The following is a 26,444-nucleotide window of genomic DNA, read 5'->3' on the forward strand; positions in this document are numbered from 1 at the left end:
CTGCTACAGTTTCACCAGCCCTAATCGCAGGATGGAATGTAACCTTTAATACCTGGTAATACCCTTGACCTTGTATTCTCCCATCTCTGCAACCCTGGCAACCTCACCAACACCCCCTTTCCTCTATCCGATCACAACCTCATTACTTTCACTGTATCCTTGCCTCCAACCACCCATCCCTCCACGCAGCAAACAATTACTTGTAGAAACCTTCGCCACTTTAACCCTTCTCTTCTCTATTCTGCTACTGACCACCTATATGACATAATCTCTCCCCTGTCCTGTCCTGACCTTGCCACCTCTGTCTACAACAGTTCATTCTCATCATCAATAGATGCACTTGCTCCTCTAACCACACGCAGAATCAGGCCCCGACCGTTACAACCCTGGCAAACTGACAACACTAGAAATCTCAAGAGACATTGCCGTGCTCTTGAACGACTGTGGCGTAAAACCAAATGCCTGCAAGACTTCACCCTATATAAATCTGCCCTTCTAAAATACAATTCATGCCTCCATGCTGCCAAACAAGCCTACTTTGTCTCTCTTATTAATTCTTTGCCATCCAGTCCCCGTCGGCTCTTCTCAACCTTTAACTCTCTGCTTCGTCCACCACCCCCTCTACCCACTAACTCACTCACTGCCCAAGAGATTGCCAATCACTTCAAAGACAAGATTGATGCAATTCGTGAGGATACCTCCACTGTGCGTACGTCTTCCCCACCCAACATACTTTGCCTAGCAGCACATTCAACACTCTCCTCTTTTGAATTGGCTACTACGGAAGAGGTTACAAAAATTTTCTCGGATGCCCACCTAATCAATTGTCCTTTTGGATCCTGTTCCCTCACAACTACTACGGTCACCCTCTTCTTCTATCCTATGCTCCCTCACCCACATCTTCAATCTCTCCCTCTCCAGTGGCATCTTCCCCTCCCTCTAAAACATGCGCAGATCACTCCCATTCTTAAAAAGCCCTCACTGGACCCTACCGACCTGAACAACTTAAGACCCATCTCATTGCTCCCATTCACCTCTAAACTTCTAGAACGCTTAGTCTACAACCGTCTTAGCTCCTACCTCAATGAAAATAACCTTCTTGACCCCTTACAGTCTGGCTTTTGCTTGCAGCACTCCACGGAAACTGCCTTACTAAAACTCACTAACGATTTACTAACTGCAAAAACTAACAGCCAGTACTCCATACTCCTACTACTTGACCTCTCTGCGGCCTTTGATACTGTTGACCACCCGCTCCTTCTCAATAAGCTACATTCCCTTGGCCTCCGAGATTCTGCTCTATCCTGGTTCTCTGCCTATTTATCACAGCGCTCCTTCAGTGTCACCTACAACTCTGTCTCCTCCTCTCCATTGCCCCTTTCTGTGGGGGTCCCTCAAGGCTCGGTTCCTGGACCCCTTCTCTTCTCTATCTACACCTCCTCCCTCATTCACTTAATAACTGCCCACGGCTTCCAATACCACTTATACGCTGATGACACCCAAATCTATCTGTCTACTCCTCACCTCACTCCTTCAGTTTCCTCTCGCATTACTAACTTACTAACTGACATATCAGCATGGATGTCGCACCACTTCCTTAAACTAAATCTCTCTAAAACTGAGCTATTAATATTCCCCCCCGCCCGTGCACCCCTCCATGACTTTTCCATCAAAATCAACAATGCAACCATCAGTCCCTCCCCTCACGCCAGGGTACTAGGTGTAATCCTAGACTCCTTGACTTGTCATTTCAGCCTCAAATCCAATCGTTGTCAAAAGTTTGTAGAATTCATCTCCGTAACATCTCTAAAATTCGCCCCTTTTTAACAAATGAAACCACCAAGTTCCTCATTCACTCCCTTGTTATCTCTCGCCTTGACTATTGCAACTCCCTTCTCATTGGCTTACCTCTCTATAGGCTATCCCCTCTTCAGTCTATCATGAATGCTGCTGCCAGACTTATCCACCTTACCAACCGCTCAGTGTCTGCCAACCCTCTACTCCAATCCCTACACTGGCTCCCAATCACCCAGCAAATTAAATTCAAAATACTAACCACAACATACAAAGCCATTCACAACTCTGCCCCGAGCTACATCACTAATCTTGTCTCCAAATATCACCCAAATCGACCTCTCCGCTCTTCTCAAGACCTCCTGCTTTCAAGCTCTCTCATCTCCTCCTCCCATGCTCGTCTCCAGGATTTCTCCAGAGCCTCTCCCATCCTCTGGAACGCGCTACCTCCATCTATCCGGCTATCCCCTACTCTTGCTACCTTCAGGCGATCCCTGAAAACTCATCTCTTCAGGAAAGCCTATCATGTCTCCAACTAATCTCCTACCACTTCCACCAGCTCATTCCCCACAGTTACAACCTTTTGTACCACCTGCCCCACCCTATTAGATTGTAAGCTCTTCTGAGCAGGGCCCTCTTAATCCTCTTGTATTTTATTGTATTATAACTGTATTGTCTCCCTTTTATATTGTAAAGCGCTGCGTAAACTGTTGCTGCTATATAAATCCTGAATAATAATAATAATAACCTTACTGGCCAGATCACTAGATGAAACTGGACTAAAGAGACTAAAGAGAGCCTAAAAAAAAGAAAATGAAAATGAATACAGCCTTCACATCTAAGAATTGGTAAGCTGCAATACATGTTTGCTCTTGGGTTTAATACTGCTTTAATTTGGGTTCTTCAACTACCTGTCTGCTGGGATTTATCTGAACCTGCCATATGTGGAGGGACAAAATTATGATTTGGTGACTGGTGTGGTAAAGGGTAAGCTTGTGAAAAATAAAAGACTCTACAGAACTCACAGATCAGACCACCCAGAATTTCCACTTTTGAACTCCATTCATGCCCCAGCTGTAACTTCTCAGACCCTAAAATGATGTCCAGCTCTGACAGATATAGGTGGTTCAAGTAGGTTCTGAGTATCTACTGTATATTGTTCAGCAAACAGTGGAAATGATCATACAAAAGTGACATAAATGCGCTATTGCAGCCAACAAACATCAAATTAAGTCTTCCATTGGGGCTATTTAATAAGCAGACATTGCCGTTGCTCATACCAGGGCCAATAATCAGCAGTGAAGGAATAAAATAGATATCTTGTAAAGTGCTGCGCAATATTTACTTAATCATTGACAACTCAAAAAATGTGATGAATTCTTCAATTATCCCAATATCGTGATAAATCAATATTTTACCATATTATATAAAGTATCTCACAAAAGTGAGTACACACCTCACATTTTTGTAAATATTTTATTATATATTTTCATGTGCCAACACTGAAGAATTTACACTTTGCTACAATGTAAAGTAGTGAGTGTACAGCTTGTACAACAGTGTAATTTGCTAAATACAAAGACAGGTGTGTCTTGCCTACAGTCAAGCATGGTGGTGGGAGTGTCATGGTCTGGGGCTGCATGAGTGCTGCCGGCACTGGGGAGCTACAGTTCATTGAGGGAACCATGAATGCCAACATGTACTGTGACATACTGAAGCAGAGCATGATCCCCTCCCTTCGGAGACTGGGCCACAGGGCAGTATTCCAACATAACAACCCCAAACACACCTCCGAGATGATCACTGCCTTGCTAAAGAAGTTGAGGGTAAAGGTGATGGACTGGCCAAGCATGTCTCCAGACTTAAACTTATGACCTATTAAGCATCTGTGGGGCATCCTCAAACGGAAGTTGGAGGAGCACAAGGTCTCTAACATCCACCAGCTCCATGATGTCACCATAGAGGAGTCGAAGAGGACTCCAGTGGCAACCTGTGAAGCTCTGGTGAACTCCATGCCCAAAGAGGGTTAAGGCAGTGCTGGAAAATAATGTTGGCCACACAAAATATTGACACTTTGGGCCCAATTTGGACATTTTCACTTAGGGGTGTACTCACTTTTGTGGGATGATTGAAGAATTCATCACATTTTTTGAGTTATCGATGATTATGTAAATATTGCGCAGCACTTTATAAGATATCTATTTTATTCCTTCACTGCTGATTATTGTCCCTGGTATGAGCAATTGCAATGTCTGTTTGATTATCAACCCCAATAAAAGACTTAATTTGATGTTTGTTGGCTGCAATAGTGCATTCATGTCACTTTTGTATGGTCATTTCCACTTGATGAAAATGTGAGGGGTGTACTCATTTTTGTGGGATACTGTGTGTGTGTGTGTGTGTGTGTGTGTGTGTGTGTATGTATGTATATGTGTATGTGTGTGTGTATATATATATATATATATACATACAGTGGGGACAGAAAGTATTCAGACCCCCTTAAATTTTTCAATCATTGTTATATTGCAGCCATTTTCTAAAATCATTTAAGTTCATTTTTTTGTTTCCCTTATTAATGTACACACAGCACCCCATATTGACAGAAAAACACAGAGTTGTTGACATTTTTGCAGATTTATTAAAAAAGAAACTGAAATATCACATGGTCCTAAGTATTCAGACCCTTTGCTGTGACACTCATATATTTAACTCAGGTGCTGTTCTTTTCTTCTGATCATCCTTGAGATGGTTCTACACCTTCATTTGAGTCCAGCTGTGTTTGATTATACTGATTGGACTTGATTAGGAAAGCCACACACCTGTCTATATAAGACCTTACAGCTCACAGTGCATGTCAGAGCAAATGAGAATCATGAGGTCAAAGGAACTGCCTGAAGAGTTCAGAGACAGAATTGTGGCAAGGCACAGATCTGGCCAATTTTACAAAAAAAATTTTGCTGCACTTAAGGTACCTAAGAGCACAGTGGCCTCCATAATCCTTAAATGGAAGATGTTTGGGACGACCAGAACCTTTCCTAGAGCTGGCCTTCCGGCCAAACTGAGCTATCGGGGGAGAAGAGCCTTGGTGAGAGAGGTAAAGAAGAACCCAAAGATCACTGTGGCTGAGCTCCAGAGATGCAGTCGGGAGATGGGAGAAAGTTGTAGAAAGTCAACCATCACTGCAGCCCTCCACCAGTCGGGGCTTTATGGCAGAGTGGCCCGATGGAAGACTCTCTTCAGTGCAAGACACATGAAAGCACGCATGGAGTTTGCATAAAAAACACCTGAAGGCCTCCAAGATGGTGAGAAATAAGATTCTTTGGTCTGATGAGACCAAGATAGAACTTTTTGGCCTTAATTCTAAGCGGTATGTGTGGAGAAAACCAGGCACTGCTCATCACCTGTCCAATACAGTCCCAACAGTGAAGCATGGTGGTGGCAGCATCATGCTGTGGGGGTGTTTTTCAGCTGCAGGGACAGGACGACTGGTTGCAATCGAAGGAAAGATGAATGCGCCAAGTACAGGGATATCCTGGAGGAAAACCTTCTCCAGAGTGCTCAGGACCTCAGACTGGGCCAAAGGTTTACCTTTCAACAAGACAATGACCCTAAGCACACAGCTAAAATAAGGAATGGCTGTCCACCAACGTTTACCATCCAACCTGACAGAACTGGAGAGGATCTACAAGGAGGAATGGCAGAGGATCCCCAAATCCAGGTGTGAAAAACTTGTTGCATCTTCTCCAAAAAGACTCATGGCTGTATTAGATCAAAAGGGTGCTTCTACTAAATACTGAGCAAAGGGTCTGAATACTTACTGTGTTTTTCTGTCAATATGGGGTGCTGTGTGTACATTAATGAGGAAAAAAAATGAACTTAAATGATTTTAGCAAATGGCTGCAATATAACAAACAATGAAAAATTTAAGGGGTCTGAATACTTGATCCGATTCTGCAAATCACACACTGCATTTTGCAAACAAATTTCGGGGTGTCGTTAACACACTCCACAATCAGTTTGTGTGTGTGTGTGTGTGTGTGTGTGTGTGTGTGTGTGTGTGTATATATATATATATATGTGTATGTGTATGTGTATATGTATATGTGTATATATATATATATATATATATATATTATATGCAGCATTCCAAATTAAAAGACACAAATAATTCAGAAGTCCATAAGTTTTGCAGGTGAGAGGGTTCCACTACCACTGTAATGTTATAAATGTAATAAATTCAAAGCTGTTTCCATGACTATCAATGCAAATAGGTCCTCCATTCGCCAATGTGACCACTCTTCAGTGAATAGCACCACCGATCACACTCTGCGCTCACCTTAATACATAGACCTACTATAGGTCACTGCGTGCTTTCCCTTTCAAAGGGGTCTTATTGGCCATCTCCAGGTATCCAGGTACTTTTGAATTCCACCTCTAATGTTTCCAATGATGTAAAATCACCCCAGCAGGTGTTCCACCATCAATACCGCTCAAAAGGAATAGATAAATGTCAGTGCTCTAATCCTCAGTAGTGCATTATATGTACAGGTCCACGTCCTCTTAAGGGTAAGACTACAGCATCACCAGTCCATTTCTATCAAGGCAGCTCCTTCCAGGTGCCATGAAGATGTCATTAGGCTCCGCCCTAACCCATTTCGTATTGCTCAGTTTTTGTCATTACAATGGCTACATCTGTCTCATGAGGCCTAAAGATGAAAGACAGCTTCTATCCCTGTATAGGACATTCCCTTTATGATAGGAGGATCACAAAAGATGTATTTGAAAGCAGTAAGTACTGATAAGGCAGTGAGAGAAATGAAGATGACAGTTAGCCAATTCCTCACTGGTCGTTATCTGCAAAGATGCTTTAGTGGCTTCTACTATAGTAACTTGGTAAACAAAGTTCCTTGGCATTATATAGTCATTCTGTGGGTTCAGGTCTGTTATGTTAGATACTGGAGCTTATAAAAAGAAAAAAAACATCGGACCGATGCTGCATCTACCTAAGTAAGTATGAATAAAAAAAAAAAAATCTATACTTCTCTTTTAAACCATTATAGTTTCTCTTAAACAACGCAGTGGGGTTTAATATATATATATATATATATATATATAACTTGCCTGTTAAGCCAGTCACATGATGTAGGCATGGTTTTATATATTATACTGCACTAGTCTATATACAGAGAAACACATTATATGTAAATGTCTGAATTTATAGTTACTATGAGTCGGGGGACCAATTCCCTGACAGCACAGTTAGCCCAGGTGCAGCCATAGTATGTTTTCAGTTTACAGAATGGAGCATAGTTGTGCACACTGGAACAGGCTGTGAGTCATACACACATTACTGGCAGCCTATACTGATGAGGTCACAACTAATTTCCTCCTCATCCCGAGCAAGGAATCACTTTTTTTGTCAATTGTTCAGCTGCGAATATTAATTCCAGGGAAATCCCTAGTACTTTCCTCTCCCTCAGACCAAGAGAGCAGAGTGTTCTCTCTTTATTAATGTGTTACGAGGCTCACATCTTCAACGAGCGGCGTTCATATATACGCTTGGCTTCTGGAATCTTGCACTGCTCTGTTATCAAGGTCACTTGTGAAGATCTCCAGATGCATCATATTTGAGCGGGAAAATGGATGCCAATTTTTGTGGGGCTCGCTCTGGAGCCTGGAAACTGATAGCCTTTCTTACTCCCCACCTTCGTTTCTGTACTCGCATTGTGTGGTCTCCAGATATTTCACAAGACACCAAGCTAAGAAGTTAGGTGTTAAAGGATATAAGCAAATCGAGTTCCATAACTTATGGCTACTATTAGGATGAATCCCAAATGTTGGATTTATTACCAGGTTCAGTGAACTAAAGGTGAAATAATAATTCAAAACCCAAGGCCAGCTTTCCTAAAAAAAAAAATAGAATTCCATTCCTTTCTATATAAATAGAATTATGTTTGTCGGGCAATACCTTCTCTACGCGCTAGTGCTGCCCTATGCTTCTTCATCTGTGTTCCAGTGCCAGGTTCTGCTGCTTGGCTGTAGTGCTGAGAGGAGGAAAGAGCAGAGTCAGTGACCTGACAGTGTTGTCCCTTCTATGTTTAATCAGCGAGGAATAGATACCACTTTATTCGTTGACACTACAGGAAAGTGGTGTTGCTCTCCTGGCTGTCCTTCTTGGCAAAGGTGTATGAATCAAAAGTTACTGGACAGAATTGCAAATACTTTGGCAGATAAGACCATTCACATGTATTTGTTCAGCTGTTTTTGCTAAATTCCAGCTTAAGTAACTTATGTAGCTGTCTTATTTGGTGAAATGTAAGTTTAATATGTTTGCTCATAACATGACATCTTTAGACCAGCTAGGACACATGTCAAACACAAGGCCTGTAAGCTGAATCCAGAGGTGTGGCCTTCACACCTGTCCCCCAACTGGAACACCTCCCTTTTCTAGGCCCCCACCTTGTCTCAGCACTTTGCAGCACAGAGAGGACAGAAATCCTCCACCCGATCCTGCGCTGCTCTGTGCAGCCATAGAGAGGCTTGTCTCTGCCCCCCCCCGCTCAGCAGTCAACAAATAAGAGAAGGACAGGACTCTGTGCAGCTGCAGCACCCTCTAGTCCAGCCCTCCTCTGGTCCTTCTCCAGACCTGCACTTTGATGGAATGGAGGGTGGGGGGCTCTTGACATCTAAAGTAAGGGGGGGTGGGGTGCTCTGGACATGATTTTCCGATGGGAAATGTTGGATGTGAGCTTGTTGGCTGCAAGTCCGACCGCGTGTATGCTCCATCGAACATTTGTTGTTGGACTTTCCGCCAACAAATGTTTGCTAGCAGGTTCTCAAATATTCCGCCAACAAAACTTTGTTGTCGGAATTTCCGATCGTGTGTACACGAGTCCGTCGCACAAAAGTTCATGCATGCTCAGAAGCAAGCAGAAGGAGCCGCACTGGCTATTGAACTTCCTTTTTCTCGACTCGTCGTACATCTTGTATGTCACCACGTTCCCATGCTCGTAATTGTTGGCCAACATTTGTGTGACCGTGTGTATGCAAGACAAGTTGGAGCCAACAACCTTCGAACAAAATCCAGGGTTTTGTTGTCGGAAAGTCCGATCGTGTGTACGGGGCATTACAGTGACCACTGGCCCTTTGAGGGAAACCATAAGACTGATGTGGGCCGCGATGAAATTGATTTTGACACCTCTGAGCTATGGCTAGGCAACATAGTTCATTAATTGCTATTGATATAACTGAAATACAAAAGTTCAACTCTCATTGTTTTCATCAGCTTGTTTCAGTATAACTGAGGAAAGTTGGTTAACATAGCTTTAAAATTTAACTCCAATGAAAAAAAAGTATTGTCCTAGCTCGAAAAGTAATATCTAATTTTTTTTTTTTTTTTTTTAATCTAATGTTCTTTCTTTGGCCCCCACCCCTCCTCCTAAAACTTTGATCTTAAAACTTTAGGTTATATAAAAATAAGTGTAAAAATAATCCAAGCTTTTCTTTTTGGAGTACGTCATAAGTTTCTACATAAATTCTCAGTAATGATCCGTGTGGCTGAAGGACATCTGCTTTCAGATAGCCCTGCGGATCTCTGCGCAGGTCGAGCGTGAAAAGTGGAAGCCGTGTTTGCATCTCTCCTCATTATGTTTACCCATGTGCAAATTTATTGAAGCCATATACTGTATGCATCCTGTATGAATGAATATAAGCAAACTGTTTAATGCAGTCTTCATTCTGAGAGTGTAGTACCCTCCCAGTTGCAGATGGTGTGTATTAAATCCATATGTCATATAAAAAATATTTCCATTGCGGAACATCCACACACTTCATGCTCACCAGATCTCCACTCTCCCCCCTCAGCACTTCACACTTTGGCCAGGTGAAAAAATCACATGTAAAGAAACATACTGCTTCATAAGCACCATGAGGAAGTGAGCCTTATAATTTACCAGAATGATGGTGAGTCATGGGTATCAGCTTGGCAAGCAAAGCCCAAATTTATTCCATCTTATCTCCAATATTTATTGAAGAAACACATTAGGTCTTGTGTATCAAAGTTTAAAGTTGAAATCCAGACAGACAGCTTAACTCACAGTTGGAATGCCTTTATGGGAATTGTTTACCTGCCAAAAGATTTGCAATTTTGTTCAGCCAGGATTGTGGTACAGATATCACAGCCAAACTGTGTCTTCATTTAGTTTCAATGCAGAGGAGTCTGGCCAAGGACCCACCCCAACATTGAACGGGCATTACCATACTCATGTGGTCATAACTCCTGCCCATTGCCAAGGCCTTCTACTATGTCTGGTTGATTGTTCCTCCTGAAATGTTTGGCCAGCAGTTACATGCATACATATTGTACATAACATACATAAATATATCTATTAGAATAAGTGTCCTTTCGGATATTTCATGTACCTCTGGCCATGCTCTGAGCTGTATTATGTTTTGGTAGAAAACACAAATACAACACAAAGTAAGTGGGGCCACGTACAAACACATCCGTCATTGAGAACAATAAGCTAGTTGTTTGCTTGCGCAGTACTGCCAAGACCCTTGTCAGTTTTTTCTCTGCTTGGTGCTGCATGCTGGGGGGCTCCTTACCTTTACCTTATTCTTAATCACATTGAGAGCATGGCTGCAGTTACAACTCTTCTGTGGACAACATGAGGTGCACCGAATGGAAATTTTGGTACCGAAACCAAAAATGTAGGATGCACTTGGCCTAATACCAAAACCGAAAATTACAGTTTTAGAAAAATATATATGTATTTTAATATCATGAATTTAAATGAATTTGTCACCCATTATTGGCACTTTAACACAAGAAAAGCTCAAGAAAAATGCACCCCTTTATCCTGGATTCACACTAATAATTAAATAGTTAGTCAGGCTAAAAGACACAAGTCCATGTAGTTCAACCAAAAAAAAACCACACAAATCCATATACACAATCCTTCACCCACAGTTGATCCAGAGGAAGGCGAAAAACCCCAGCAAAGCATGATCCAATTTTCTACAGCAGGGGAAGAAAATCCTTCCTGATCCTCCGAAAGGCAATCAGATTTTCCCTGGATGAACTTTACCTATAAATGTTAGTATCCAGTAATATTCTGTACATTTAGGAAAGAATCCAGGCCTTTTTTAAATTAATCTACTGAGCTGGCCAAAACCACCACTTGAGGGACCGTTTTTTTGTCTGCACCAGAATCAGATCACATGAGTGTCAACACCCATGTGATCCGATTCTGCAAATCACACTGCATTTTGCAAACCAATTTCGATGTGTCATTAACATACACTCCGCAATCAGTTCGCATGAATGGGTTGCAATTTTTGATGTGGTGCCGAATACGCAGCCAATTAGCTGTGAATTCACACCAAAGCTAGTGTGAACCGAGGCTTAAATTGTGTATGTCTTCACCGCACCAAACACGCACCTCCCCATTGAAATGCATTGAAAACACAGCAAGAACGCCCCTGTTACATTTTTTATGCGTTTTTTTGAGTCACGTGAACCATGAAAAACACACCATAAGCACAGTAAAATCACATCAAATTTGCATGCATTTTCTTCGGCATTCTTGGCACCTTTTTTCTTTATCGGCAAAATGCCAAAATATGTTTTCCTATGTTTCAGCCGCTGACATTTCCGTGCATCTCTACTTCATATAGTTAGGCCCTTTCCACCTCCCAGCTATACATTCTACTCATGGCCTCTACATGAGAATACGAATAAGAATTATTAGTTTTAATTCTCATTTTCATTGGGATGGTCGTAGGTAGCAGCCCCAAATACGTTTTTATTGCAGACAGAAGTCCACTTTTTTGGGTAAGCAATCATACGACTGTAAGTACAAGAAATCGGATAGTAAATTACCCTCTATTGAAGCAATTGTTCACCTAAAGAAATATTGGGGAAAATCGCACTCAGTCATGGACAAAAAATCACCTATGCACACAAAGAAAAAATAGAAAAATTCCCTCCTGATGCATCTTTTGTGGAGTTACCAGCAAAGTGAACCTCCTTAGGGATGAGTGACACACCACACCTATCGCATAGAGGTGTGGAATGGCCGTACGACTTGAAAGAGATTCCCAAATATTCTCGTGTTCCTAAATGAGACCTAATTTCACGCATGGAAGCTAATTCTTAGGAACTAGTCAAAGAAATAGTAAAACTTGATAAATGATCTTTCTATGAAAATAAATAACACCTTGTTTTCTAAAGGTAACCATGCACATTAAAGGGCCTGTCTGGTTGAATACAAATGAAATTAAATAGTTGGGCGTTTTTTTTTTTTTTTTTTTTTGTTCTGCCTGAAGGCTGTACAGCATGGATGGACAAATCCCCTTCATCATTTAAATTGATAGAACCAACATGGCTAGCAACTTTGGAAGTACATTTGGCATGTTTAGAAACTGAACAGAGGGAGCCTGGAAAGGGTTAAAGGGGGGAGGGGGGGGGATTGCACTACCTTTTAAAGTGATTGTAAAGTCTTTTTTTTTTATATAAAATTTTTTATATAAAAATAATACACATGTTATACTAACCTGCTCTGTGTAGTGGTTTTGCACGGAGCAGCCCAGATCTTCCTCTTCTCGGGTCCCTCTGCCCCGGTGCACATGGCTCCTCCCTCCTGTTGAGTGCCCCCAAGCCACTCTATGTGTCTATTAAGACAAAGAGCCGTGGTTTAGCCCTGCCACGTCGTTCCCCCCCCCCCCCCTCGCTCCTGATTGGTGCCATTGGCTCTCGCTGCTGTCAAAGTCAGTCACTGCTGTGTCTCAGCCAATTAGGATGGATAGTCCCGGATAGCAGAGGCACTCATGCACATCGCTGGATAGAGAAGGGGCTCAGGTAAGAGTGGGTAAGGATTAGATCATCTGTTAATTTTCCCACATTTCCTTACATATTTGGTAAGGTTGAATAAACACAACAGTCCATCCAGTTCAACCTGTGTTGGTGTGTGTGTGTGTGTGTGTGTGCATGTGTTCCAGTCCTGTTTATTTATTACAGGTACTTGTATAGTGCCATCTGTTTATGCAGTGCTTTACATATATATTGTACATTTAAATCAGTCCCTGCCCTCTTGGAGCTTACAATCTAAGGCCCCCGTACTCACATTCACACATACACATAGTGGGGACGATTTAAACAGGAGCAAATTAACCTACCAGCATGTCTTTGAAGTGTGGGAGGAAACCGGAGTACCCGCAGGAAACCCACGCAGGTACAGGGAGAACATCCAAACTCTAGGCAGGTAGTGTCATGGTTGTGACAGGGTTATATGTACGGGAAGTGAGGGAAAATCTGCAATGGGAACAGACAGAAATACACCTCTGGAAGGGGTTTCAGCCTTTTCCTACTACAAAAAAAAAATCTTTATTTCTGTTTGTGTTGCTATCAAAGAGTTCCCCTCATTTCTTGTCTAACATTATCAACAGGAGAAGAAGTAAAAAGGAAACCTTTTTAATGGAGCCCTGGATAGCATTAAAACCTGGCAGGGGTTCTAACCCTTCCTACTCTATTCAAAACTAGAAAAAAGGTTGGACTTGACATACACGTTAAATTGGTTGTAAACCTCAGGCATGAAATATGAACAAAGCATATCCCTATAACTGTGGTTCTCAACTCCTGTCCTCAGGACCCACAAAGAGGCCAGATTTGCAAGATAACTGAAATAGATCACAGGTGATATCATTTGCTGCTCAGTGATTGCAGTATTCTAGTCTGCATCTCCCCAAGGTAATACATAAAACCTGGCCTGTTAGTGGGTCCCGAGGACAGGAGTTGAGAACCACTGCTCTATAGTGTGTGCTTGTCTCAGTTAAGAGCACTAATGCCTCGTTTCCACTGAGTGGATCGGTTCGGGTCGGTACAGTTTGGAAGGCCTAGAATGGTCCGGCCTATTCAGGTGAGCGTTTCCACTGCAAGTCTGACCGACAGGGGCATACGTGGGTTTAGAAAAAATGCCTAGGATGGCGTCACACGTCCACCAATCAGTGGAATATATCGTAGCTCCGCCCTAACCGAACCGTACGATTTTTTTTTTTTTTAAGGCCCCACATCTGAAGCAGGACCCTGAATGGTTCGGTTGTATGGGCCGCTTTCATAATGGAAACACTCAAAATAGCATACCGTACCGAACCAAACCAATCCGCTCAGTGGAAACGAGGCATTAGTGCCATTTCTGGCCGCTGCCTTGTTTCTCTATCAGCATGAATCACTTCTGACGAGTTTTTCTGATGCCAAGAGAAAATTGGTGACAGGGGAGGGATATCCAGCTGATTGACAGCCTCAGCTCTGTTCCTGTGCTCAGACAAGCTTTATATTCTGGACTTTGAAAGTAGAGAAGACTGCAGATAAACAGGTACAACTTATGTTGGAGTATTTGTTTCATCCCTGTGTATCACCTGAGGCCAGTCATTTCACTGGGTATATGTAAGGATTTACAACCACTTTAACCCCTTCAGCCCCAGAAGAATTGGCTCCTCAATGATGAGGCCAGGTTTTGCGATACGGCACTGCGTCGCTTTAACTGACAATTGCGTGGTCGTGCGCTGTATCCAAACAAAATTGATGTCCTTTTTTCCCCCACAAATAGAGATTTCTTTTGGTGGTATTTGACCATCTCTGCGGTTTTTACTTTTTGTGCTATAGACAAAAAAAGAGCGACAATTTTGAAAAAAAACACATTTTGTACTTTTTGCTGAAATAAATAGCCCCAATTTTTTTGAAAAAAAAGCTAATTTTTTTCTCAGTTTAGGCTAATATGTACTCTTCTACATATTTTTGGTAACAAAGATCGCAAAAAGCGTATATTGATTGGTTTGCACAAAAGTTATAGCGTCTACAAAATAGGGGATAGATTTATGGCATTTTTTTTATTATTTTTTTTTTTTTACTAGTAATGGCGGCGATCTGCGATTTTTATCGAGACTGAAACATTATGGCGGACACATCGGACACTTTTGACACACTTTTGGGTCGACTGACAATTTACAGCGATCAATGCTATAAAAATGCACTGATTACTGTTTAAATGTCACTGGCGGGGAAGGGGCTAACACTAGGGGGCGATCAAGGGGTTAACTGTGTTCCCTATTTGTGTGTTCTAACTGTGGGGGATGGGACTGACTATAGGAGATGAGATCGTGGTTCCCGGCTCGTAGGAACTCAAGATTTCTCTCTCCTCTCCACAGATAACTGTGCAGCGTGCGTGCGGGTCAGCTACGCCGCCTAAAAGGACTGACGTATAGCTACGATGGTTCGCGGGATCGTGCTGGCCTCCCGCAGTACAGTGACGGCGGCTGGTCGGCAAGTGGTTAACGAAAATGCTTTTGACTTGTTAGCCTAGATAAAGAGAAGACCTTGTCAAAAACAACTCCTGTGTGCGTCTTCTTAAAATAACTATTGCTGTGACATAAAAGGACTTGATGTTGGGGGAATGCGGGTGAGATGGCTGTAGACACAATGGCCCCTAGCAGAGTGACCGGTGTTCTATCAGAATACCGCTACCCATCAGAAATTGCAACAGAAGTGACGTTGCAAACAAAATTGCTTATTGCGCATGTGCTATGCATTTCAACATGGCTGTTATGCATTTCAGTAGGTTTCCTAAACTGACAGAACACAAAGGCGGCAGCGGACATCTTCTTACTCCCAGGCAAGTCTTGAATTTCACACTTTATTTTAGCAATTACCTCCCCTTTATATACTGAAATAGACTATTTCACCACGACCGAGTGAGGGTCTCAAAAAATGTCCCTCTGTGCCAAATGACTATCAGTTTGGTGCTAAGCAGTGGAGGGTGTACCAAGATGGTTGTCGCCACCTTTTGACTGCAGGCTTGTCGCTGCTTTTCAAATGCAACATCAAAACAGTGTCACGGATTTAAAAATACTGCATTTCAGTATATAAGGTAAGTTTTTTTTTAATGCTAAAATAAGTGTGAAATTGAAGACTTGCCTGGGTGTAAGAAGATGTCTGCTGCTGCCTTTGTGTTCTGTCAGTTTGCAAAACTTATTGGAACACATAGCTGCCATGTTGGTACGCATGGCGCATGCACTGTAAGCATTTTTTGCTCCGAGCGTCACTTGCGTTACGTTTTCTGATGGGTAGCGGTATTCTGACAGGACACCGGCCCCAATAACTATGGCCTGTGATCCTAGACTCAGGCCCGATGTAGGGGATCGGAATGAGGGGTGGTGGCTGCAGAGGAAGGAGTAATTTCATGTGCCTCTCTGCAGGGCATTCCTAGACAGTACTTTTTGGTTTTCCATTGCTCTTTACATTGAAAGCCTGTTTTTCTTGAGGGCTGACTAAAATATATGGGCACTTACTTTCATCCTTTGTCAGGTGTCTGCCCAAACAAGCAGCAAGAGGTATTCCTTGGTTTTCTGGATTGGGAAACATGATGGAAGTTTGGAACAAGAGGTGTAAAGGTCAACAAGTGCTGTAGATTTATTGGACTTTGTGAGGGGGTTGTCCAGAGATAAGGGGCTCTCCTGCAGGCATGACAGAGGTGTATGGATTCCAGGATTGAAAGAAAGCAGGCCAAGACAGAGCCTTGGTAGGAGTAGAGGAGCAATGTGATTGAAGATAAGATACCGTTGCTGCAAAGGATGGAAAGAAAGTGTAGGAGTCCTATGCCCTGTTTGTGACTGAAGTAATTGTAGACCTGTTCTCCATACAAACTTCATCTATGCAATCCACATCTCTAATATCTTACTTTATCATAATTATTGTATAATATTGTATTTATGGAATTTAAATAAGTGCAGACTTCTACTGTATATCCCTATTAATGTGCAAAATATCACAAAGCTAAAGTGACTAGAGCAATAAGATCTAGCAACCACAGTAAATGGCAAGTGCAAAAAAAAAAAAAATCACGCAACACAGTGTACAGTACAAAAATCAAACAACTATCTAGGTCAATAAATATTCAAAAAGAAATCGGAAATATATATATAATTGTATCTCAAATTGAGTTCACCCCTCACATTTTTGTAAATATTTTATTACATCTTTTCATGTGACAACACTGAAGAAATGACACTTTGCTACAATGTAAAGTAGTGAGTGTACAGCTTGTAAAACAGTGTAAATTTGCTGTCCACTCAAGATAAACATACAGCCATTAATGTCTAAACCGCTGGCAACAAAAATGAGCACACCCCTAAGTGAAAATGTCCAAATTAGGCCCAAATAGCCATTTTCCCTCCCCGGTGTCATGTGACTCAATGTCTCAGGTGTCTTAAATTTGGTGCTATCGCTCTCACTCTCTCATACTGGTCACTGGAAGTTCAACATGGCACCTCATGGCAAAGAACTCTCTGAGGATCTGAAAAAAATTAATATTTACTCTACATAAAGATGGCCTAGGCTTAAGAAGATTGCCAAGACCCTGAAACTGAGCTGCAGCACGGTGGCCAAGACCATACAGCAGTTTAACAGGACAGGTTCCACTGCATTGACATTAAAAAAAACTTCTACCTTTAGAACCACTCTACGTTGAGTAAAGAATCTTTAGCGTCCTGCACACTACTGGTGTATTGGATGGTCCACTGCTATGCGCTGTGGTTCCATTCACCTGTAGTTATGTAGATGGTGGCAGATGGAACCACAGAACCTCAGAGAGCGACACAGACTGATCCGGAAGTGCCAGGTTCCCTACGTCTCTCACTGGAGAGGTACATTATAAGTGTCTTCATTTGAAAGGGGCATCATTTTTTCAATTATTTTTTAATCTTTTTTGCAAGTGAAAGAGCTACTTTGTGTAAAGGGAATTTAGCTGTTTATCAGAAATTAAGGATTATCTCACAATTTGCTGCGAGTCCCATTGAAAATATGAAAAAGGCATGGTCCATCTCCATTGACAATTTGGAACCTGATCTTTCGCAAGGTTGACTGATTAACATTGGTGGAGGTGAAACATGTCTTTTTCACTATTTATTTATTTTTTTATGTGACCTTAATAAACCACATAGTTTGCATGGATTGCTGGCCTTTTGAAATATAACACAGTATTACCCATAGCCATGCACTCCCAAACAGTGGCGTCAAGGGGTCTGGTGCTGGATAGATTTGTTTGCATGTTTTAATTGCTATCAGGACAAAAAGTGATGGGAGTATTCTCCAACTAGAACAGACAAAAAATAAAACTTTTGGCTGTAGTGTTAGGTTTTAACGCAATCAACTCCTTTTTTTTTTTTTTTTATGTCTAACCCATCTTTGTTACCTAGAAGGCTGTAAATTATGCAAGAACAAATCCTACCACATGTTTTTAAGTGTATGCGTGATTCAGAAAATCTGTATCTGCTTTTATTATTTTTCTATTCTATTTTTGTCTTTCGTAACACCCAAATGTCTCTGATGACCACTGTCAGTATTCCGTGTCTTGTTAGAAATGTCTTGTTAGAAATGTAAATATTTCTTTGATATTTTAATTTGGAATGTGATCACACACAGCTTAATGTACAACTAGTTATTTTTTCCCTTTTGCATTAATGTATATTTTTTATTTTTCCAGGGCCCACCAGGTCCTGCAGGACTTCCTGGACCACCTGGGAAAAGAGGTCCTCGGGTAAGTACCTGCAGTTTGCAGAGCACATTACATTAGGTTAGAAATATGCAAAGTATTTTTGGAAAAAAGTGAAAAGAAAGCCCAGCTCCAGCCAAAACACACATATTGTCACAGGGACAGGAAGTAAGATAGAATTTCCCTATGGGGACATGGACAGTAATGCATTCACATGAACTGATGAGGAACATGCTAACAGGAGGGAAGATTAGATTGATTACCTTATCAGTCTGCTGCTGCTTCTTCACTGCCCATTCATGGACCGGGGGTGGGGAGGTGACCAGGCTGTGTTGCTTAAAGTGGTTGTAAAGGCAGAGGTTTTTTTAACTTAATGCATTCTATACATTAAGATAAAAAGCCTTCTGTGTGCAGCAGGCCCCCTAATACTTACCTTACTTGAGGTCCATCTCTATCTAGCGATGGTGCACGAGAGACTCGGCTGCCTGGAACTCTCCTCATTGGCTGAGGCAAAGTCAGTGAGCCAATGAAGAAAGAGGGGGCGGGGCCTAGCCGGGGCTCCATGTCTGAATGGACACAGGAAACTGACTCGGCTTGGCTGCCCCCAGAGCCAGCTGCTTGCTCTGGGGGCACTCGTCAGGAGGGAGGGGCCAGGAGAGCTGAAGAGGCACCCCGAGAGGGGAAGATCCAGGCTGCTCTGTGCAAAACCACTGCATAGAGCAGGTAAGTATAACTTGTTTGTTATTTTATGAAGAAGAAAAAATGAGACTTTACAATCACTTTAATTGCAGCAGCAGAGGAAAGTATGGTCACTGGGGTGGCTGTGCTATGTGGCAGGGCTGTGTAAATCGCAAGACTAAATAGACAGAACTACAAATCTTTTCACATTCTTTTTTTATCTGTAGAAACCCTTTTGATCAATGCTCTTTATCGTTTGCATTATTTCACTGCAGTCAGCATTCTTTTTATACCATGCACTACACCTCAATTCTGTTCTGGATTAAGCTTCCAGTGGAGTATACTGGTGGCATGAATATAAATCGGTGATTCTAACACTTAAAAATCTCAGTTAACAGTCTGCTCACTGCTATACACTCATTTTATAATTTTAGCAGACTTTTGCAGTAAAACAGGCATTTCTCCATGCAAATTGCAATGCCATGTCCTATGCCACCACAGGTTAGACCAGGGCTTGACAAAGTTGCCTTGAATCTATTAGCTAAATAAAAAGTAAGAGCTAGTTTTTTTTTTTTAGCATAGCGTGAGTTGTCAGCACCAGGGGCGAGGCAAGTCATTTGTCCCCCCCACCCCTAAGGCTCCATTCACACCAGGGTGTTCTTGCACTTCTTTCGGGCTTCCCACGATTCTGTTTGCGCGTTTTTACCGCAATTCGTCAGGCGACAATTGCGCCAAAATTGCGCTACGATTTGGTGCCATTCAAAATAGCGGAGATCGCAAGGGCGTCCTGCGATCTGTGGCGATTCCACCTGCAAAATGGAACGCCATGGTGTGCATGGAGCCTAACTTACAGCAGAGCAGCCAGCCAATAACCCTGACGTAACCCCATTACGTCAGGGTTATAGGCTGGCTGGAGAGAATGATAATAAAAACTTGTTAAAGGGGGAAACTTCGCTTCGTTAGTCCCCGTTCACACCTGAGTGCACTGGTATTGCAGCAGAATCGCTGTGATTCTACCTACATTCTCAAAACGCAGGTTCAGGTGTCATTATTTTCAATGGCACGTAAAACGCAGTGTGGTTTTGCCGCGAGTGTTGTGCGATTTACTGCGCGGCAAATCACATTGCGTGGAGCAGGAGTTTCTTTTGGGCGACAAGCTTCACACAATGTCATTTGCTGCGATTGTTGTGCGATTTACTGCATGGCAATTTGCATCTCGTGAAGCTTGTTGCCCAAAAAAGAGCAGGAGCTTCTTTTCAGTGACAAGCTTTATGAGATACAATTTGCAGTGCAACAATCACAGCAAACTGCACCACGTTTTTAGGTGCCTTCGAAAAATAAAGGTGCCTGAACCTGCATTTTGCAATTGCAGGCAGAATTGCAGGTGGGAATGGAGCCACCCTGGTTCACACATGCGATTTCTGGATGCGTTTTCAAACTCAGATTTGCATGACAGGCTAGATACTATTTGTTACTACTGAGGTGGTTCAGACAGATGTGGTCCACACACATTGCACTTTGAGTGCCATTACGAAAAGGGTCCTGTGTGAGTTTGTGGCGGTGCATTCCAGACTCACAAGTGATAGAGTAGAGTGGTATGCGGAGATAAGTGTTCACATATTATTGCTATTGACAGGCGTTTTTGCATTGAAGTCAACGGGAGGCAGGTGTGGAGCGAGAGAGAGAGCCAAATTGCACGTAATGATCTTGCGATTTCAGTACACATAGGTGTGAACCCAGACACCAGGAAACAATTTCTAGTCGCCATGGTGACCTGGCGCCTGGGATTTGCCGATCCCTGGGTTAGACTGTGTACTGAAGCTGTAGCCCTCCAATGACATCTTCACTTTTCACCCTCTTTCTATGCCCATATAGGCAGATTGAAACCATAATACCTCCTGGGTGCTCTGTGTCACATATCACTATTCTTGAGTGATCTTCCCTCTTAGGCTGCATGTTTTAGAGCGCTAGTAAACCACGTTAAAAAAAAAAAAAAAAATGCTGGTCCCCCTGCAGTATGATCCGCATCCTAGCACATTATGACAGACTTAACTAAAAATGACATCCCTCCAGCGGGGCCCTGTCAGGGAATCCATCTTCACCCGGTCTTCCTTCCGAGTTCACACGCTCCAGCCACAATAATGTCACTCCAGCGCATACGTGCGGGAGTCAGCTGCAGCATAGCTCTCTCAATAGACGGTTTGCTGTCCATTGAGTGCGCAGTGCAGATGCCCGGGGACGTCACTGGCTGTTATATGTGTAAAGAACTCTTAAAGGGTGCACGTTTAGGAGATATTTATTGTACCGTAGGTACAAAGGAAGTTTACTCCCACTTTAAAATGGCGATGGATGGCAGCAGAATCATGTGAACACTTCTGTTATTGTGTTACGACACATTGCCTGGTGGTGTATGGCTTATTTCTTTGTAGGTGGTGTCCTTAAAGCCGTGGGCTGATATCATAGGAGTACAATAAAAACACAGGAAACGTGTACTTTCAGACAAAGTATTCTCACCCTGCTTAGGCCTGCAGACATAAACTAACATACCTTTTCCCTTTCCAGATGCCATCTTAGATGAGTAGGGCAGCCATGATCCCAAAATGCTAGTTCACTTCTGGGTGACATCTTTAGTTGTATGGTTTGGAGGGCTAGGCATGTTGGATAAGTGTCCAGGTCACTTCCTGTAGGCATGGGCAGTCATGGACCTCTCTGGGCCCACAGGAGAATGCTACATAGAACAGCAAGGACTGTTTTATCCATTAGTGAGGGACTCCCTCTGTCAATGGTGTGGGGGAAGAAGAGGAGGAGAAGAGGAGGAAAGCAGTAATGGGGAGCTTTGGGTTTTCACTTAACCTTTCTAAACAAAATTTAACACAATGCTTTTCAACCGGCCAGGTTGCAGCAGCACTAACACCTGTAACTGGAGGCCATATGACCATTAATGCTCCAAACACTCCATAGTGTTGAACAGTTACACCAACAATTATACCATGAAGAAATCCTAGTAGGACAAAGCTGTTGTGAGAGGTTGCAGCTTTTTTTTTTTTTGTTTGTTTAGGGTAACGTGATAAATTGTGAACATCTGCCTAGTTGCTGTTGGCAATTCATCCTTATTTCCTGTTCTCCCCTCTTGCCACTTGTCTTTTTTTTTTTTAATTCATTTAGCATTACAGTAAGTATTTTATTACTGTAAACCAAGGCTGAATTGTATCCAGAGGGGCATATTAAGCCAGAGATATATTTGTACATTCTATTTTTTTTTTTTTTTTTCACTGACAACCTCCCCTGGACAGCAACGACCTGTGTGTCACACGTGGAGTTAAAATGCAATATAACCAATAAATGGCAAATATTTAACACATCTGTGCAGGATTCCTAAAGCTTGTAACTGTAGATTATATCCGCAGCGGCTTGCACCTCTCGTAATTCTGGGTCAATAGCAAATTCTGAGTTCAGACTTGATCTGTACTCCAGTTTTGGAAAGTGACCCTGGAAAAGGAAAGAATTTGGCTGTTGTTCTCCAGTTCACATCCAATGTTTATTTCTCCCAATTTTGCAGCAGACATTCTGTAAAGGGGAAGAAGGAATTAAACCCCCAAAGGGACTACGTTTTGTGAGTGTTAATTTTTGTAGTTGGGAAGATATAGTGCATACAGATGTATATAAGCAGTAAAGCAAACCTTTTTTGTGCTCTTTTGTATTAGCATATTAAAGCTAACCTCCAAGCAGATAAAAAAACACACCATGTAATGAAGCTTTAAAGGAGTTGTAAAGGTGGAAGGTTTTCTCAAGGTAAAACAACAAGGGCAGAGGATTTAATAGATGGAAAGATGAAAAAATGACCGTTCCTTCAGATCGCATACGCCGATGCGCCTTATTTTACTATAAGGCTGGCACAAAAAAGTAGTTCCAGGTGTCTGGTTTAGAAGATCAGCTTATCTGCATATTAGCAGCCTCCTCTATCCCTGAAACTGAAACAAAATTATTTGAATAGGTTTTTATAGAAATCAATAAAAGCTGTAGAAAGGTTTTTGCAGTGCTAAGTCGCATGACAAGTTGCACTAGTGGAAACCAAGCCTAACAGTCACCAGCTCTCTGCACTCTTAAGACTGAAAACTGAGAGATCAGCAGCGTTTGATTGCTCAGTTGTCGGTCTGGAGCTGGTGGGGGACAGATGCAACATTGGATCAATGCCGCATCCTCCTAGGTGAGTATAAATCTTAGCTTTTTTTTTTAAACTTCTCTTTTAAGCAATCAGTGTTTGCAAACAGTTTTCTGCTAACTAGTGATCTCTCTTTTTTTTTTTTTTTTTTTTATTCAGAGAAAATTGTTCAATCTCCATATGTATCTAAACTCATCACTCATCACATAACGACCTCAATGGCATGTCAGAAAAACAATAAACTATTAAAGAAACCCAAATCACTGTTTATGGGATCCCCATGGCTCTATGTCACACACATGTGGAAAAAGTCAAATATTACGATGTGTGTTGGATCATTCCTCCTCCTCCTCAGCATGTCATTGCCAAGCGGGTCTGACTGGGGAACCAAACAATTTTTTTTTTTTTTTTTTTTTTTTAATGAGCCATCAGGTTGTTTCCATTATAATGATGCAATTTATGGGCACACACACAGAATGGCTCCCACTGATTCCCAATGGTGCTACTATAAGGCTGGCACAAACAAGTAGTTCCAGGTGTCTGGTTTAGAAGATCAGCTTATCTGCATATTAGCAGCCTCCTCTATCCCTGAAACTGAAACAAAATTATTTGAATAGGTTTTTATAAAAATCAATAAAAGCTGTAGAAAGGTTTTTGTTTAGAATGGAGTTAGAAAACTTTCAGGGCAAAAGTATAGGACCATGGCTGACTTTTTTAGAAGTTGCAAATTTCAGAATTGGCTTTCTTCCATTACTTGAGTCACTGACCCAAAGGAAGCATGTCTATAGCATGTGTCCCAAAATTCAGGAGGGTAAAAAACAAGAAAGACTAAAGCCTCGTACACACGCTTTGATTTTCGGATGACAGAACGTCTGATTTTTGTGGCATGCTAGTCTAATGTCGAAAGTAAAGATGTTACTAACAATACGAGAATTTTCGTTTGACAGAATGCAAAGTCAGAAGAGACGTAACGTGTTGAATAGTTTTGTATGTATTCTTTAGTTTCTGAGCATGCATAGTCTTGCTCTTACGATTTTCTTTCGTACGAAAATCAGATGTTGAGTTCACATCCGACAAAAATTTTATAGTCTGCACATCCAGCTTTTGTCTGACGAAAAAGTGAAATTGCCTGTTGAAAGCACCGTACTAACGGTAAGATTTGCGGACAATCGGTCGTCGTAACACAATTGACGTCCGAAAATCAAAGCGTCTGTACGGGCCTTAAGGCTAGGTTTTTCACTGTTGTGGGTGGTTGCAGGTGCGGGACAGCGTGTAAATCACATGCCTTCCCACACCCCCAGCCAAAGTGTGCTGCTCTTGCATGGTGCAAAAGCACCATAAATAAGAGATCGATGTGCAAAGAAGACCTGGGAATCAAAAGAAGACAAATGAAAGCAATGAACAGGGTGGATTGGACTAGAACTGTGCAGGGGTCATAGCTCTTAAACACAATCGCCTGCCCTTTTAGAGTGAAATGAAAGTGCCTCTGGTGGTCCCCACACACAAGTTAAACCCACCCATTCATTTCCCCTTGTTGTCCCCCAGCTTTACACATCCAACGTGGGTAAGCTATGGTGTTGGAGCTTACCCAGATGGGTGAACTCACTGTCCTGTCCACCTTATTATGCCTGAGAATTTACCACCTAGGTCCAAGCACTGTCACTTGGGCGGTTGTTGCATAAGCTGCCATACCTGGAAGTTCTGGTGCATTAGAGCACTGAAGCAATGGCTCTACATATAGGGAGACTATGAGGGAGCCCAGAAAGGTAAGCATACAGTGCATCCAGAAAGTATTCACAGCGCTTCACTTTTTCCACATTTTGTTATGTTACAGCCTTATTCCAATATGGAGTAAATTATTTTCCTCAAAATTCTACAAACAATACCCCATAATGACAACATGAAGCAAGTTTGTTTGAAATCTTTGCAAATTTATTAAAAAGAAAAAAGAAAAAATCCCATGTATATAAGTATTCACAGCCTTTGTCGTGACCCTCAAAATTGAGCTCAGGTGCATCCTGTTTCCACCGATCATGCTTGAGATGTTTCTACAACTTGATTGGAGTCCACCAATTCAGTTGATTGGACATGATTTGGAAAGGCATACACACCTGTCTATATAAGGTTCCACAGTTAACAGTGCATGTCAGAGCACAAACCAAGCCATGAAGTCCAAGGAATTGTCTGTAGACCTGCAAGACAGGATTGTATCGAGGCACAGATCTTAGGAAGGGTACAAAAAATGTCTGCAGCATTGAAGGTCCCAATGAGCACAGTGGCCTCCATCTGTAAATGGAAGACATTTGGAATCACCAGGACTCTTCCTAGAGTAGGCTGCCTGACCAAACTGAGCGATCGGGGGAGAAGGGCCTTAGTCAGGGAGGTGACCAAGAACCCGATGGTCACTCTGACAGAACTCCAGCATTTCTCTGTGGAGAGAGGAGAACCTTCAAGAAGAACAACCATCTCTGCAGCACTCCACCAGTCAGGCCTGTATGACAGAGTGGTCAGACAGAAGCCACTCCTCAGTAAAAGGCACATGACAGCCCGCCTGGATCACTTGGCCAACACCATCCCTACAGTGAGGCATGGTGGTGGTAGCATAATGCTGTGGGGATGTTTTTCAGCGGCAGGAACTGGGAGACTAGTCAGAATCGAGGGAAAGATAAATGCAGCAATGTACAGAGACCTCTTTGATGAAAACCTTCTCCAGAACGCTCAGGACCTCAGACTGGGGCGAAGGTTCATCTTCCAACAGGGCAACGACCCAAAGCACACAGCCAAGATAAAGTAGTGGCTACGGGATAACCCTGAATGTTCTTGAGTGGCCCAGCCAGAGCCCAGACTTGAATCCTATTGAACATCTCTGGAGAGATGTGAAAATGGCTGTGAACCAACGCTCACCATCCAACCTGATGGAGCTTGGGAGGTCCTGCAAAGAAGAATGGGAGAAACTGCCCAAAAATAGGTGTGCCAAGCTTGTAGCATCATACTCAAAAAGACTTGAGGCTGTAATTGGTGCCAAAGGTGCTTCAACAAAGTATTGCGCAAAGGCTGTGAGTACTTATGTACATGGGTTTTTTTTCCTTTTTTATTTTTAATACATTTGCAAAGATTTCAAACAAACTTGTTTCAAGTTGTCCTTATGAGGTATTGTTTGTAGAATTTGGAGGAAAATAATAAATGTAATCAATTTTGGAATAAGGTTGTAACAAAACAAAATGTGGAAAAAGTGAAGCGCTGTGAATACTTTCCGGATGCAC

At 42.3% G+C, this 26,444-nt stretch overlaps 1 protein-coding gene across 2 annotated transcripts in view; it reads left to right on the plus strand.

The window, feature by feature from the left end:
* COL27A1 (collagen type XXVII alpha 1 chain) overlaps positions 1 to 26,444 on the plus strand; it is a 656,744-nt gene that overhangs the window by 58,050 nt on the left and 572,250 nt on the right. For both annotated transcript variants that reach the window (XM_073600403.1, XM_073600404.1), the window contains exon 4: positions 18,333 to 18,386. In XM_073600403.1, coding sequence (XP_073456504.1) covers positions 18,333 to 18,386 — 54 coding nt within the window. The remainder of the gene's footprint in view (positions 1 to 18,332; positions 18,387 to 26,444) is intronic.

The sequence above is a fragment of the Aquarana catesbeiana genome, linkage group LG09, assembly GCF_042186555.1.
Source record: "Aquarana catesbeiana isolate 2022-GZ linkage group LG09, ASM4218655v1, whole genome shotgun sequence".
Lineage (NCBI taxonomy): Eukaryota > Metazoa > Chordata > Amphibia > Anura > Ranidae > Aquarana > Aquarana catesbeiana.